General features: G+C 36.0%; 2 protein-coding genes across 3 annotated transcripts in view; one reads left to right on the forward strand and one right to left on the reverse strand.

Moving 5' to 3' along the window:
- The window catches only part of LOC126756342 (uncharacterized), a 315,110-nt gene extending 313,237 nt beyond the window's left edge, over positions 1-1,873 (forward strand). For both annotated transcript variants that reach the window (XM_050469324.1, XM_050469325.1), the window contains one exon: positions 91-1,873. In XM_050469324.1, the coding sequence (XP_050325281.1) occupies positions 91-369 (279 nt within the window). In that variant the 3' untranslated portion in view covers positions 370-1,873. The remainder of the gene's footprint in view (positions 1-90) is intronic.
- Positions 1,874-9,340: 7,467 nt separating this feature from the next.
- LOC126756343 (WD repeat-containing protein 19) lies at positions 9,341-17,243 on the reverse strand. Its single transcript, XM_050469327.1, has 13 exons — positions 16,953-17,243; positions 16,601-16,863; positions 15,749-16,540; positions 15,438-15,681; positions 15,007-15,375; positions 14,798-14,947; positions 14,567-14,708; positions 14,216-14,500; positions 13,865-14,147; positions 11,255-11,426; positions 10,100-11,183; positions 9,670-10,039; positions 9,341-9,611 (listed from the first exon to the last, which is right to left on the reverse strand). Exons 2-13 carry the CDS (start codon positions 16,771-16,773, stop codon positions 9,506-9,508), a joined length of 4,170 nt encoding a protein of 1,389 aa, XP_050325284.1. The 5' UTR covers positions 16,774-16,863; positions 16,953-17,243; the 3' UTR covers positions 9,341-9,505.
- Positions 17,244-17,461: the final 218 nt, after the last annotated feature.

Below are 17,461 nucleotides of genomic sequence, written 5' to 3' on the forward strand. Positions count from 1 at the left end.
TTTATCAGCTGTTTGCTTAATCCTTACTATAAATTTCAAAATACCGTTACACTTTCTAACCCAACTTTCCAATTTGTTTGCGCTCCGCAGGAAACTCCAACTGATGCGACGGCAGTTATCAGCAGCGGCGATGCAGCAACGGCCGATGAAATCGATGGCACCAACAACACCAACTCCACCACCCCCCAAATGCAGTCCAACTCCGCAACAACAGATGTAACGGCAGCAGCGGCGACCAGCGCCACAACCGGAGTAACGCACGAAGGCGTTAGCAGTGAGGCAACAAATATAGCAGTTAACAATACAACAACAACAGTTGCAGCAGACACAACAAAGGCAACAACAACTAGCGCTGAGTGTGACAATTAAACGGCAGGCAGGAAGAAGCGGCGCAAAGTGAAAGCAAAGCAAAGCAAAAGCAATTAGAGTATTGACTAAATAAGTATAAAGAAAATTTGTAGATATACATACATACATATACATAAATATATATATACAAATATACCAATGGATGTATGCATGTGTAATAGATGTTGCACGATTTCAATTACTCGATGTTATAGCTACTATATAGTAAACTGAACTTTTGATCATGATGATGATGATGTTGATGATGATAATATTGTATTCGTGTCGTGGCCTTCAATGCCATTCGTAAGCACATTCGTGCGCATTCGTACATATGTACCTTGGTTGATACTAGGACATAGCAATGCATTTTGTAAAAGTAAATTATACAACAACAACAGCAACAATAACAATAATGATAACAATTATACATATATATATATATATACAAACATACATACTATATTAATAAAAATCATATTCTATGTACGCAAAAAGTAAATTGCCAGCAAAAACTGCTTTACTAGTGAGCGAAAAAGAGTTAAAGAAGAAGCATTATGTATGTGAAAACGCGTATAATCTGTTTATGAAGTAAAGTGACACAAAATTATATACAAATACATATGTGTTTCATATATATATACTCGTATATAGACGCTTGCAGCCGACATTGCAATGTGAGCTTAATGGTTTTGTAGCAACAACAACGCTGTAGGCTACTAAGATGAGCAGGAAAAAGTGTTGTAGCAACAACAATGCTTGTGACTACTTAAGATTAGTCGAAAAAGCATTGCAGCAACAACAATGCTTGTGACTACATAAGATTAGCCGAAAAAGTATTGTAGCAGCAATAGCGCTGCAGACTACTTTCGATTAACCGGAAAAGTGTTGCAGCAACAACAACGCTGCAGACTACTTTAGATTAGCCGGAAAAGTGTTGCAGCAACAACAGTGCTTAAGACTACTTAAGTTTAGCCGAAAAAGTAGTTCCACACGTCAAGTGTGTGTCTATGAAGTTGGCCGCCAACCGCCCATGACAACATTTTATATTCATATACATACATACTTATGTATATAGTTCGTTTAGTGCATATTAGAGAAAATTATTGAAATGACGCGAATTTACGTGCTTTGTTTACTTTTGTAATTGAAGCCGCCACATTTAGTCGACAATTGAATTGCCGGCAAGCATTTGACTGTACAACTTTTATATAGGGATTTTTTGTGGACTTTTGTAAGGTTGCGCAAACGCAAGTGGCAACGCAGCTTATGCCAGCGGAAAGCCTTTAAGCGACCTGCAGCACAAAGCAGCATTTCTTCGTGGCAGTATTTTTGAATTTATACACACACACACACATACAAGAATATGTACATACATATGTGTGCGGCATATAAACTTTTTACAAAAATCGTATTGCTCTCGTGACTGGCAGAGTGATTATATGTAACCAACTATATGTACTTTTACACAATTATAGCAATTTCACAAAACAACAAAAACCAGTACGCAAAAAAAAAAACAAAATTAATAGAAATACTAAACTGCTGTAAGTTTTTTCGACGAAACATACAAAAATACGTGCATATGTACGTATATGTTTAGTAGGATAAGCGTTTATTATGGATCCCGCTTATCCAAGTGAATTTTTGTAGCTAAAATAAATTGTAAATTAATATAGAAGAGCTTAGTGTGAAGTGATATGATTATGATTGCAAGAAATACAAGCTGAAAAACAAACACAAAACAAAGTGGTACTTTTTTTTGGAATGGTAAATTGTTATGAAAGTCTGGTTGCAGCAATTGAAAAGCTATAAACGCACAGTGTTGTTATACGCAAGAGAACTAGCAGCTCCGAAGGCAAAGCAGCAAGCGTAAAAACGACGAGTTGTGACGCGAAAGGTATACAAATGCATAGAAGCGGCGTTGTTAAGCTGTCTAGCGCACGAAAGCGGCGAGCCTGTGGTCGCGATAAAGCCAGTAAGTTGTTAAAATGTTGTTTACGCATTAAGTATGAGGTTAGGTGTGAATTTTGTAATTTCGAATTCGTTGAACTTTTGCACTACTAGACTGCGCACCTACACACTGAAGATTTTTTGAGTGTTTTTTTGTGGAATTCATTTGGTAAATGAAGTTATATAAATGTAAAGTGAAAATGAAGCTTTTTTTATAGCGCAGCTGATAAATGCGATTTTTTAAATATGAAATTTCTTTTATTTGTGTGGCGCATAATTTCGAATTGAAACGATTGTTAAGTGAGCCAATGGCGCGGGTTTTTTCGTGGGATAAGTAATTAAAAAATTATAAAGTAAAATTTAAACAATAATAAAGATTAAAAACAATATTACAGACAGTTCAAAAAAAATTTATATAAAATTACAAGTTTTTTTTTATAAAAGTGGTGAAAACAATATAAAAATTAATATTTATAAATTTCTAAAAAGAGATATAAAAAAATTCAAAACAAAAATAAAAGCAAACAAATCAAAAAAAAAATAATTTAAAAAAATGTGAAAATTGCACAAAAAAGTTAAAATAAAAATAAGAATTAATAAATAGAAATACAAAAATTTATAATAAACATAAAAAAATTAAAAAAATAATAAATTATTATAAACGAAATGTTTATATAAAATTAGAAGTTTTTTATACAACAACTTAAAAATTACTATTTAGAAAAGGTATTTATAAAAATATTCAAAAAATAAAAGTAATGTAAACAAAAAAAAAAAAAAACAACTTAAAGTTAAAAAAATCAAAATAAAAATAAAAGCAAACAAATTAAAAAAATTATTTATAAAAATGTGAAAATTTCAAAAAAAAAGTTAAAATAAAAATAAGAATTAATAAATAGAAATAAAAAAATTTAAAATAAACATAAACAAATTTAAAAAATAATATATTATTATAAATGAAATGTTTATATAAAATTAAAAGTTTTTTATAGAACAACTTAAAAATTACTATTTAGAAAAGGTGATTTATAAAAAATATAAATAAAAATAAAAGTAAATGTAAACAAAAAGAAAAAAAAAATTAAAGTTAAAAAAAATTCGAAATAAAAATAAATAAAATTAAAATAGAAATAAATGCACACAAATTAAAAAAAAATTAATTACAAAATTTAAAAAACTATAAATAAAAAGAGTTAAAATAGAAATGAAAAAAATATTAAAATAATAACATAAAAATATTAAAATTAAAATAAAAATAAAAGTTAATAAATCAAAATACAAAATTGAAAATTTAAAATAAAAATAAAAAAGTAAAATTAAAAAAATAATAAATTTGTATCAACTAAAAAAAATTAATAGTTTTAAGTTTATAAAAGGTGATTTATTGAAATTAAAAATTTTAATTTTATACATAAATATGAAAAATAATACAAAAAAGAATACAAACAATAAAATTAAGAAATATATTTTTCAAAAAGTAAATAAAAAAATAACTTACAGCGGTGCAGCAAAAGACTGTTAAAATTTATAAAAAAATAATTAAAGTTAATTCAATTAAATCAAACAAATCATAAAAACATTTTAACCCAAAATTTAATTAAAAAGTTAAATACAATAAACAACAAGTTAAATACAAAAACAACTAACAATGTTTAATATAAAAATTTAAAGAAAATTAAATATTATTTCTGCTATAAAAATAATTTAAATTAAATTAAAAAATGTTACCTTAAAATTAAAATAAATAAAGTTAAATACAAAAACTAACAATTTTTAACGTAATAATTTAAAGCAAAATAAAAAAAAAATTGGCTACAAAGAAAATTTATCTCAAAAAATATTTAATTTTATTTAATTTAATTTAAAAAAAAATATTTAATTTCTTAAAGTATCGCTTTCAAACAATTCAGAAAAACTTTTTATTTTTTTTACAAAGAAATAGCGACACTTTCATATTAAAAATTTCATATAAAAAATAAAAAAATAACACTTAAATTTATCATAAAAAAAGGGTTCTATTAAAAAATTTAAATAATTCATTTTAGTTACAAAAAAAATATTTTCTCTAAAATCGTACGCTTTTAAACAATTTAACCCAACTTCAAATATTTTAATAGCAATAGTTTTTTACAAAGAAAAGCGATATTAATTTCATAAAAAAATTTTATATCAAAAATAAAAATAAACTCTTCACTAAAATATTTGGTTAAACTTTTCCACAAATACAAATTTTTTCAGCCTTTCGCGAATTTTAAATTTCTAATTTGCAATTTTTAAACAAAATATAAATAATCAAAATTATATAATGTATAACTATAAAAAAATGTATTAAATTATTAAAATAAAAAATATATAAAAATTATTTTTTTTGTTTTCAAATAATAAAATAAAATATATACTTAAAAAAAAAAATAAAATAAATAATTTTTTAAAATAATACAATTAAACAAACAAACTAAATCGCCATTTTTTTTATAAATATAAAATATTATAAATAAAAATATTTGAAAAGAGTATACATACATAAATAAGAATGGAATATATAAAATAAAATTTAAAAAAATATAATATTTTTTAAATTATAAAAATAAAATATATACATACATATATATTTTTAAATAATAAAATAAAATATGTAATAAAAAAAATGAAATATATAATTTTTTAAAATAATGCAACTAAACAAAAAAGCCATTTTTTGATATAAAAATATTTGAAAATAATATAAATATTTCACAATGGTTTCATAACAAATCTCACAAGCTTTACATACAGCCAACCACAGCTCACTTAACAATAAAAAGTTTATAGAAATTATTGTGCTCACACAGCGTACTAAACAAAATAACGGTATTACAGGCGCAAGCTATTTATATCAAATAAACGGGGGGGAGCTTAGAAAAATTAAAAAAAAATTATTACAATTAAAAAAAAACAATTTATTACAACTAAAAAAAATATTACAATTTTTAATTCTTTTTGTTTTTAGAAAAACAAATGTAACAAAATTAAAAAAAAAAGTAAAAAAAATTAAAACAAAAATAAATTTGAAATAAAACCGAAAAGAAATTAAAAAAAGATTTACTAAAATTTTTTAAATTTGTTTGTTTTTATGAAAATAAATGTAATAAAATTAAAAATAAAAAATTAAAACAAAAATAAATTTGATATAAAATGAAAAAAATTTAAATAAAAATAAAGGTAAACAAAAACACAAAAATGTTAAGTCAAAAAAAAATTCAAATAAAACTAAAAAAATTAAAATTAAAGTAAACGTAAACAAATAAAAAAAAATATTTTAATTTAAAATGTTGTAAAAATTTCAAATAACAAGAATTAAAAGTAAAATGTATAAATAGAAATAACAGAAATACAAATATTTAAAAATAAAATAAATAAACATAAAAAATTAAAATAAAAATAAATGTGAACAAAATAAAAAATATGTTAATTCAAAAAATGTAAAAATTACAAATAAAAAGAGTTAACATAAAAATATAGTAATATTAAAATAAAAACAAAAATTTAAAATAGACAAAAAATTAAAATTAAAAAAAAAATTAAAATGAAAAAATAAAAAAAATCAAAATTTTCAAAATAAAAAATTAAAATTTTCAAAAAAATTAAAAAATTAAAATTAAAAAAAAAAAATTATAGTAACAAATTCCACTGAAGCCTAAAAAGTTTTTGTGGCAAATTATTGAAAGCTTATGCAAATAAGATTGGATGCCTTTTTATTAACTCATTTTAGCCACTCGAATTTCTATGCAGTCAAGTGTGTAAATTCCAAAAACTTTAAAATTTACTTTAACAAAGCACAAAAATGCAAAAAAAAAACATTTTTTAAAGCAAATATTTTGAAGCGTTACGGCGAAGCTTTTGCTGCACATAATTTTACTTGCAAAAATTAAACAAAAAACATAACTTCACTTTAATTGTTTTGCTTTTGTTAAACTCTTTTCTATTAATTAAATTAATTAATCAATTATGCATATGAATATGCATTTGAAAAATCATAATTAATAAATAGCATTAAAAAATACAATTGTATACACCCACTGGGCGTGGCTTTGCGCTTTTATTACAAATACTATTATTTTTATTATTATTAATATTATTATGTTATTATTATTATTATTAATTATTATCAATATTGAAGCGAACGAGGAAAATGCTGTTCTATATACATATATAAAATTAAATAATAATTAAATACATAAGCGTGTAAGCACGAAAGTGTAAGCAGAAAAACATAACAAACAAACAAACAAAAAAATTAAATAAAATTAGAGAAAAGGCAAAAAGATATGTTTAATGTATGTACCAATTTAGTATGTAAAAGTAACACACACACACACACACACACATACACAAACGTAAATTACAAATACAATTTAAAAAGTTTATATATACATACATATATATTTGTAATTAATAAATAATAAAACTAAACATGAAAATAAAGTGAAAACAATTAAACAAAAAATAAAGAAAAAATTTTTGTTTTACATTTCGCACTTATTACAAAGGAAATAATTGAAGAACATGAAAAAACATTGACTGCGGCTGCAACGAAGCTGTAACACCGCTTTCTCCAGCATGACGCTGATTAAAATGTCCGCGTTTATTGGGCCAACCAGGTTGTTGTTGTTTTAACGGATGCCTAATACCCGTGAGGATGGTAAGGATTAGCTAAGTTGTCGTCTAGGTCATCCAACGGAAGGGCGTGCGGTTTCGACGGGGTCGGACCAAAGGTATAGGAGTGTCAGATGAGTGGGGTTGGTAGGGCATGCAAAGAGGAGGCCAATGTCATGCGGTGGGGGTTCTACGCACCGGAATTGACCTGGATTTTATCCGACCTAGGGCTGGAAATCTAACCCAGTCTTAGTTTAAGCTTGTCGTCACTGGAGCAACGCCTTGCAGCAGTGTTGCTTCGTATGCTCATGACTAGTGCTGGCAATGTGTCCAACTCGGACCCGGAGGAAATTTTCTGCTGCGTTTGCGCCAAAAGGCTCCATCCAAACTGCACCTCGGTGCAATGCATGCAATGGATGGAGCCATTTTAAGAACTGCTCAGGCCTTAAGACACACAGGAAGTGGATCAACGGATGCCTAATACCCGTAAGGATGGTAAGGATTAGCTAAGTTGTCGTCTAGGTCATCCAACGGAAGGGCGTGCGGTTTCGACGGGGTCGGACCAAAGGTATAGGAGTGTCAGATGAGTGGGGTTGGTAAGGCATGCAAAGAGAAAGCCAGTGTCATGCGGAGGAGGTTCTACGGAATTGACTTGGATTTTATCCGACCAAGGGCTGGAAATCTAACCCAGTCTTAGTTTAAGCTTGTCGTCACTGGAGCAACGCCTTGCAGCAGGGTTGCTTCGTAGCCTCATGACTCGCGCTGACAATGAGTCCAACTCGGCCACGGAGGAAATTTTGCTGTACCTAGTTCGCGCACTGCACCGCCACATCATCTCAGTGACCAACAGAGGGCACCCCGGTCCATAGGGGCTCAAATAGGCAACCTGACTCCCATTCTGATCGGCCACCCTTTTCATCCCGAGCCAACCAGGTCTTCTGCAGCGGTGCCTTCTCGTTGGCATCGCGCACTTTTCTTATTCTGTGGAGGTACTTTTTTGAAGTATCCGTGACCGGATAACAGCTGAGTTGTGTAAAAGTCGAATTCTACGAATTTACGGCTTGTCCTTAAGTTTAAGTCTTTTGCTTGTCTGGCCATAGCTTTTTCCTTTCGTATGCCAGAAGGTCAATTGGGGCTTTACCGCTTATAACTAATATTGCCTGACACTGTTTGGTAGGCTGATACAACTCCGAGGACTGGATTGCGGTGACTCTGGCCACTATCTTACGCCGATTTTCCTTTCTAAGCACATCTTGCCAGATCTCAGCTCCGTATAATAGGACGCTGATTGTCGTCGAAATTAGAAGCTTTCTCTTTTCTTGGCTGGGCCCCTATGTTGGCCCAGTCTAGTCTGCTAAGTTGGAAGATGATTTTCGCTGCCTTTCCTGCGGCCTTGTACCCAGAAAGTTAGTTTCCAGTCTTATGTAAGTCAAGCCATGATACTGACGCAACATGATCTGATTAAGCTTTCTTTGCGCTTCTTCTGTGTCTCATGCTGTAATTACTGCTGCATTGTCGTCCGCGTGGCCAATTAAGTAGGATTCGTCTGGCATTTCGAGTTTTAGTATAGCGTTGGAGCTGATGTTCCACAAGTCTGAACCTAGATGGGATCCTTGTGCTACTCCTGACGTGACCGCTATCTGTCGTGATCTCTCTCTAGTTTGGTACAGCATTTTTTGTTACTAAGGTAGCTCTGCACCACAGCTCAAACAGTCGTCGCACTGGCAACTAGGCTCCTGTTGCTCCTACTGTTGACAGTCATAACTTCGAATTTGTAGATAATTTCGTCTATCTTGGAACCAATATTAACACCAACAACAATCCAACGCAGAATAATTCTTGCCAACAGGTGCCACTTCTGACTGACCCAACTCTATAATTCACTCATTATTCCGGTCCCGCAATTTGGTACAGAGGCATGGACGATGACAGCCTTTAAGGAATTTCGAAAGAAAGGTTCTGCGGAAGATTTATGGTTCTTTGAGCATTGGCAGCGGCGAATCTGCAGTTGATGGAAGGATAAGCTTTACGACTTATACAACGACATTGATATAGTTCAGCGAATTAAGAGACAGCTGGCTAGTTCATGTTGTCCGAATGGATGAAAACACTCCAGCTCTGAGAGTACCCACCGGTGGAAGTAGAGGAAGAGGAAGATCTACTCCGTTGGAAAAACTAGATGGAGAAGGAGCTGGCTACAATAGGAATGTCCAATTGGCGCCAAACAGCGAAAAGGAAGAACGAAAGAATTGTTGCAAACTCGGCTTTAACCGCGTAAGCGGTGTCTACGCCAGTAAAGAAGAAGAAATCCGCATTTCTTGGAATGTTCACAGCTTGGAAGGAAATTTCCAAGTTCTGAGTAGCTTGAATGAGGCAAAATATTTCGCATACAAAAAAAAATTAATTCCTTGCAGGTGTGTTACTTTTATTAAAACTGTATGTACAAAATCTCTAGCTAACTATTCATATGAAGATATAACGGTGCAAATTAACGTGCATACTTATTACTATACACAATGACTATACAAATTAGACTTAAAACTAGGGATCAATACAACCAAAAAAGTCACTAGGACGAGGCCAAAATATACGGACGTATGTCCTCCACATCGAGCAGCTGTTCGGGCGCAACGTGTTCGCCGCACATCGGGCACGCGTTCAGCTCCGAAAGTATTCTACAAAAACAGTTTTATTATTATTATTTTTTATTTTTGCTTCTAGCTCAGCACTCACTTTTCCATTTCGGCGCGAAAGCAAAGGAAATCACATTCCGGACACGAAGTCATTTGCTGTTTGATAATATGTTGACCCGTTGCTATACAAATGGGCAGCGTCGTCTTGCAGCTGTGACAAGTCACCTCCATATTCGGCAAGTTCGTGCCACAAATCGGGCATTCCATTGTCTCGGCCTCAATGTCATCGCTAAGCATTTTGATGCCCTTCGGCGCTTTGCGTACAATGGACTCGATTTTCTTCGCATAACGCGCATCCAGCTGATGCCGATAATCAGGACGCATCAGCATCGAGGCGTACAGGAAGGCGGACTTCTTCAAGCCAGCGCGATGACATTCGATTACGGTCGAGGTGAGGATCGGCACAATATCTGCAAATATGTGAAACTTATAGCATAACGGTTAATACATAATGTAAGTATTGCACTTACGTTCCGGAAATTGCGAGATGTTGGCAGCGACCTGCACCAACAGCTTGGCGGCCAGCAGATGATTGCCGAGCTTCACGTGTATGCGCACCAAAGTATAGCGATGCAGGAGTATCAGATTGTGGCGCATATCCGCCGATACCGCCAAGTTATTGCGACGCAACTCTTGGTACATGGAGAAGAGCATATCGCGCGCTGTCTTATAATTGCCGGCTATTTGCTCCTGATTCGCCACAATGACCGCGGTCTTGGCGGCGTCCTTGTAATGCTTGCGCGCCATATACAAGCGGAACAGATAGCGCGGATCTTTGGGCACGCCGTCCACTTCGCCCAACAGGAATTCAATCAACTGTGTGGCGAGCTGTTCATTATTCGACGTCGCCACACAGTCGATGGCCAGTGAGAGCGCTTGCGTCTCTTCGTTGCTAAAAGCGGATGCTTTCAGCAGAAAGCGCAGCGCTTTGCTGAACTCGCGCGCCAAAAAATAATACTTGCCAGCCAAGAGTGTATACTTTTCCGCCTCAAAGTAATGCGCCAGTGCGAGATAATCACTGGACTTGGCATTCTCGTAGCGTTGCAGCAGTTCACCATGCTGTTTGAGCTTGTTGTGACGCTGCGCGAGTGCGAACGCCTCCTCCAAACAACCGCAAATGACTAGAAATTGTAGCGCCTGCTCTATGTCGCCGATTTTCTGATAGAATTTCGCCAGCATCTTTGCCGCCTCCATGGAGCGTGACTCGAGCACAATTTCGGACGCCGCATGTGGATCGACCAAATGATCCAGATAGATGCGCACGCAAGCGTCTAAGTCGCCGGCAATGCGATAACTATTGATAGCCTCTTGATATTGCCCATCTGCCTCCTTGGCCTTGGCGTAGGCGGCGTGTAGTTTCGTGCTCTGCACCTGTGGCAATATCTGATTGGCTTTGTGCCACATTTTCAGATTGATGTAATGGCTGCAGGCCTCATCGTAGTATTCGCCGCGCTCATAGAGGCCAGCGGCTTCGGTATAGTGACCGACGGTAGCCAGCAGTTCCGCGCAATCAAATAGCAATTGTTTGTCATTCAGTTCGACGGCATATTGTATCTGTGGATAAATACGAGAAATATGTATATAAAATCTACCGTTATATATATGGTCATTTAGCAAGTATTTACACCGCGTCGAAAATCTCCAGCACGTATCGAAGTGCGCGCTATGCCCATTTTGCATTGGCGTACATGATCCTCATATTCCGGCGAGTCGTTCGTCAGCTCGTCTTCGTGGTCATTAATCAGATCTTCTTTGTAGCCCTTTTCATAATGATACAATGCATCAGCGTAGTTGCCACTAGAAATATATTGGTAAAAATTATTACGAGTTTATGTGTTCGAATCTCTTCAGTCCATAACTATTCGACGAAAACTGGATCCCGTGTGAAGCCTCTCAGCACACATTCAAGGACTGAAAATTGCATCGTCTCGTTCGTTCGAACAAAGCTAGACCGATATGGTATTGTTTACAAAGAGGTACAAGATCTCGTCATGAAAACCCCAAGGATCAACGGGATATATGTATCCTAAGGATTATACCAATTATCTGGGAGTAATTTTGGACAGCAGACTGACGTGAAAATTCAATGTGGAGGAGAGGGTGAATAAGGCCAGATGTGCTCTCTACGCATGTAAGAAGATGTTCAGGTTTACATGGGGCCTATCACATGTCCTTAAGCATTGGTATTACACAGCGCAAATCAAGCCCATTTTTTTAAACGAGGTCAGATCTTCGAAGGTACAGCCGTTGGATGGATAAAATCAGTGTCAATTCCGGTAACGTAGAACCGGCTGTTGTGAGAATTGTGTGGGAATTTCGAATCAAGACAAACTTACTTTACCGTGCCTTAGTTGTTTTTGTTGTACCGCCAGAGAACATTCCTGAACTAATTTCGGGACTTGGTACCGAATTGACAGTTCTTGGCCGAATAAAAATCTAGGTCCGTTCCAGTTACTTAGACCCGACTGACGTGGGAGCGGCAGTGCCTTGGTGTGTTGGACTGCTGCCAGTAAAGTGTCATACAGAACAGAATACAACGGCTTTCTGCTCTCTGCAAAACGGCAGCACTAAGAACCAATCCGCCGACTGCACTTGAAAATTACTCGACCTGCCACCAATTGACTTTGCAGTGGAAAGCTCGGCAGCGAAATCAGCTGCAAGATTAGCGACGCTAGGTCTTTCCACAATAATCTGCTGACAATTCTCGTTGGTAGGAGGTCGATGGATAAGATAGATCACATACTCTCACGCTTTATCTGGGAGTGAAGGTTTCAAGTCATGCTAAAAGAGGATCGATGGCGCAGGGGCACGCGATTCATCAGTGGAAATCTTAACTTATATATGGACGGATCAAAGCTGGCGGATGAAGTTGGTGCCACGATCTATTGCGCAGAACTAGATCTCAGGCGAGCCTTCGAGCTGCTGGAATACTGCAGTGTCTTGCAGGCAGAAGCCCTTGCAATCAAGGAAGCTGCTGATACAGCTAACAGCGCTAAAGAGTACCATTACATACGGTGTTAGCCCAGCGGTTAGAAGCAGGGAGGCAGTAGATATAGTGGCTGTCGGCATGCGGCTGCATATAAACTGGGTCTCAGGCTACAACGATGTTCCGGAAAACGAAATAGCTGATAAGATAAGGGCCATCCGCTTGACTACCGAACCAGTTCAAGAAGAAAGCAAATCGTTAAAAACGGCATACCACGAAATTTCCGAAAGAGATGGCAGACGGATCAAGGTGAGATGGATTACGTTAAGAGCATGCAGGATCGCCAAGATCATACGCACGGGAGCGGACGAAAAATACGCAAACTTTCTACTCACACAGTCTGGAAAAAACTCCAGGACGGTTGTTGGCCAAGTCACAGGGCATAACTTACTGGCATCACATGCGAGTCGTAAGGACATTATTAACGATGGCATACAATATGTAGAAAGTGCAGGGAAGTAGCATGAGAGAGACGCTGGAACACCTGTTCTGCTGATGTCCGGTTATCGAGAACTCGGCTTAGATATTTAGGTGCTGCGCAGTTCAAGAGACTGGATGAAGTATCAGAATTAAATATCAAATCTCTTTTAAACTTCGTAAAAAGCGTTGACGTCCTTCATGACGTAAACTTCAGTTCGTATTAGTAACTCTCCATCTGGCATTACAAAGGAACTGTAGGGGTATATATGGCGTGACTGTTACCAGTGTAACATAACCTATATATTTAACTAGATCTTTCACAACAGTCGGGGCTACATAAGCGGGACGGATCCGCATTTTTATTCGGCCAAAGACTGTCAAATATGCGGCTACAACAACAACAAATATACTGGTTCGATATCGGTGGTTCCGACAAATGAGCAGCTTCTTAAGAAGAAAAGTACGTGCGCGGAAGTTCGTAGTGATATCCCAAAAATCGAGAGACAACTTCGTGTATATACAGACGGAAAGATAGATGGATATATTAAGGGTTCTTCGACTTTTCCTTCGGCAAACTTCGTATATCCTGTGTTCAAATTATAAAAGCCAATCGGAAGGAGAATACCCAAAACTATCTTGGCAACTCCCCTGACCGGTTGTTTTGAGAAATTTTTTTCAAGAAAATAAAATCCTATTATACGTTCCGACGAAATCGGGTCTATATAACCGAAACAACAACAGCAACTTTCTACTCTAAACACGTCTTCACGACGTCAAAACAAACTGAACAACTTCATATTCAACTAAATGCTCGTTACTATCAACTCACGTGAACTCCAACTGCTGAGCATATTCACGCGCGATAAAGGGCACCTCATCTGGTTCGAATTTATGCGCCAACAACAATGCCTGCTCCCACTGCAACAAATCACGGCAAATTTCGAGCGCTTCTTTGGTATATGAGCCGCGCAAAAAGTTATCTTTCGCCTCATCATATTTCCCCAACAGAAGGCAACAAAAGCCAGTTAGCATGGTTACATCCTCAATGTAGCGCATATTCTCCAAGGCGCTGACCATAGCGGCATCGGCGATATGGCGATAACCACGTAAAGCTGTAATATAAACGCAGTAAGAAAACGAAACCACATACGAGTGCAGTTACGCCGCGAACACTGCTTACCGATATCTGGTTCCAAATCGGCTATCGCCTGCTCACCGAATTCCAACCAACCGGAACGCGCATTCATGCGCTCGCAAGTCTTGTAGGCCTCCACGTAATTTTTGAGACTCAAAAGCGTTTTTAAATTCACACTAGGACTAATGCTCGGCGTAACCAGGTGTGTGGACAGCGTCTGAGTAGCATATTGACCGCCATCGATGTGCAGCACCATTTCACCGTCGCACAACATCAACGGCAACTGCGCCGCATTCAGTTTGCTTTCGCCAATTTTCAATGTATGTTTACCTAACGAGGGGCAGTGATAAGTAAATCTTAAGCTATTATGCTATACTATAATACGAAGTATTTTACCATTCACCGAGTAACGCACGAAGACGTGTGTGGTCACCGATTTAGTGTCGAAGGTTATAAATACGTGCTGTTGTGCTACATCCCATAAGCAGCCTTCGCATTTTTTCGGAAAATCCGTTATAATGATAGCTTCCTCCAAAGCCTGCAAATATAGTAAAAAAAAATTACTCACACACATACATACATACATACATTTTTATTATTGCTACGTGTGAACAGTCATTAAATTACCGGCAGAAAAACATAACCTTGACCATGTTCATCAACAAATATTATTTTCGTGCCCTCCGTATCGGTATACAGCTTTCGTATGCCCATGTTATGAGAGTATTTAGTGCAGACATCCCATTTATCCAGCGAAAAGTATATAAGATGACCGAGCTATAAGCAAAAACGTTTAAAACATAACTGTAATTGAGTAGGAAACTATTTTGACTCACATCGGTGGCGAAGATTAGGAATTCTTGCGTCAAACAGAAGCACGTGATCACAGCTTCGTTGAGCGCCGCCAACGCGGTTGGAAATGTCTGCGAAAGCTTATCCTTGACATTCGGATTATCCGTTACGATTGCTTGCAATGACAAGCGTGGACCGCATAGTGCCGCGCAGTAATCGGCGTTCAGACCGAAATCAGTAATGGGCGCAGGGAAATCGCGCTCGCTAAGCAACTGCGGCTGATCACCCAACGTCTTACCCAGGTCATAGAACCAAACGTGATTGTCGAGCCCGGTTGCAAGATGATATGGGCCGATTGCCAGGAAACTAGGCTCGTCAACTAGACTCAGACGATATGGTATAGGTTTGGACGACTAAAAATTAACTTAGAGTTAAAATAATATATTTTCAAAAGAAATTTAAAATATTTACATACCTTCTCCGGCGAGTAGACGTAAATAGACACCTCTGACAAGCTGCTCAAAATAGCAATGCGCGGCGGTGAGACGGCATACAGCACCGTTAGTTTGGTAACATATATATAAACTGTGCCAGCCATGGAGGTAACAGCTAGTAATTGCCCATCGCTGGACCAGTCGATCATTTGCACACCCGAATGGTCAGGCACGGTTATGATTTTTTCGGTTTCTTGTAAGTTCGTAATTGAATGGATTTTTATGCTACAAGAAAAAATTGTATTTAATTTTAAATGTGTTTTTTACAACTTTGAGAACTGACGGTACTCACGTATCATCGCCACACGACGCCACTATGTCCAATGATGGACAGTATGCGACACCAGTTAATTCCTCTTTATGATTTTTCACTTGCCACAATTCTTGGCCGACATCGCGTGGATGCGTTGATATTGCCACAACATGCCCATTCGAGAAACCCAACAAAATATAACCATCACCAAACCATTTGTGCTGCAACAACGAACCGTAACGACTTTGAAAACCCAGCTCCGTTGGCGCATCCGGTTCGGGTAAATAGTACAGAAACAAAGTACGCTTGCCGATAATCATGCTAACGGTATTTTCACCACCACCACTAGCACCAGCACCAACACCACTTACACTACCGCTAGCATCGCCCAAACTACCATTACTGCCACTGACACGCTCCTCACTAGCCATTTGTGAGAAATACATATCAGTGGGCGCATCACGCAATTGCACCACACGCACTGTGTCACCAGCTTCATTACTTAAGCTGAAACTTTTATCATCTGAGCCGAGCGCTAGTAAATTTTGTGCTGACCAAGCGCCGCATGTAATACGCTTGTTGTGTTTACCCAAAATCGGCGTACGCTTGCCTGAGCGATGGTTATAAATAGCCAAATTGCCACGCGCTGTGCCCACAGCCAACACTTGTTCCTGTTTGGACCACACTATACAAGTGAGCGGATCGCGCAAGCCTGACTCAATGGTCGTTTTCAATTGTGTGCTGGCATCCCATATAGTGATGACCGGCGTACTGGCGTTAATAATACCCAATAAATCGCCGCAATTATCCCATGCAAAACCGGAACATAATCTAAATATTTAGAAATATTTTATGTTTATGAATTAGTGCACAAAATTGTGGTACTTTTACCCAGCTAACAGTAAACGTTCAACCAATTGGCCTTGGCGATTGAATATCGCAACTGAACCGTCCGAACCAGTGGTAGCCAATAGGCCACCCAAGGTACCTTTTTGCCAAATAAAATAAACGTCGCCAGGCCCATGTGGGTCATCGAATTTGTACAGCAATTTGTCGAATGACATTACAAAGCGTAGTTTTCGATGTATATTCCTAAATTGTGATTATTGTTAGACAAACGTTGGCCAAAGAAAACTCACTCCAATACGACGCGACTGAAAAAATTAAAAAAAAAAATATTTATTTATTTATTTTTTTAATTTTCCTTTTGTTTTTAAAACTCTTTACATTTACATTTACTTACATTTTCCAATTGCTATCTTTAACCATTAATGAAAACTGCAGCTCTAAAATTTCCTCATTACATATGCATATGTGTGTATAGCATTTTTAATTAAAGTGTTTTTCCACTTTTTCGTCGACATTATACCATTTTCACTGGTTGTACAGTTATTGTTTATAATTATTTTGTCTTCAAAACACAACTCAAATATTTTTTGAATTACCAATATAATTTTTAGTCCGAATAATTCTTCCGCAAAATTGAAAAACAATTTTACAGAAATTTTTTTCGTTTGTTTTGTTCGCTTATTCTGTTGATGCTCAGGTTGCTAAGCAACAAGTGAATTTTTGTAAGATGTTGAGAACAGAAACCAGAAGCAAAAATGCGAAGTCCTTAACCCTATGAGATATTGGCCTGACTGAATTATTAATAACGCAATTACTTACAATTGTATAATTCGTATTGAATACATAAAATATTACTAATTTAATTATGGAACTGTGATATAAAATTAGGCTGGGATTTAGAAT

This window comes from Bactrocera neohumeralis, chromosome 4, assembly GCF_024586455.1.
Source record: "Bactrocera neohumeralis isolate Rockhampton chromosome 4, APGP_CSIRO_Bneo_wtdbg2-racon-allhic-juicebox.fasta_v2, whole genome shotgun sequence".
Taxonomy (NCBI): Eukaryota; Metazoa; Arthropoda; class Insecta; order Diptera; family Tephritidae; genus Bactrocera; species Bactrocera neohumeralis.

Excerpts from the sequence above, each read along its gene's own strand:
- LOC126756343 (XM_050469327.1), bottom strand. The coding sequence starts at position 16,773 with ATGTCATTCGACAAATTGCTGTACAAATTCGATGACCCACATGGGCCT. Across the intron at positions 14,501-14,566 it reads CGTGCGTTACTCGGTGAATG|GTAAACATACATTGAAAATT; the intron begins GTAAAATACTTC and ends GCCCCTCGTTAG. Across the intron at positions 11,427-13,864 it reads GCTCAGCAGTTGGAGTTCAC|TGGCAACTACGCTGATGCAT; the intron begins GTGAGTTGATAG and ends ATATATTTCTAG.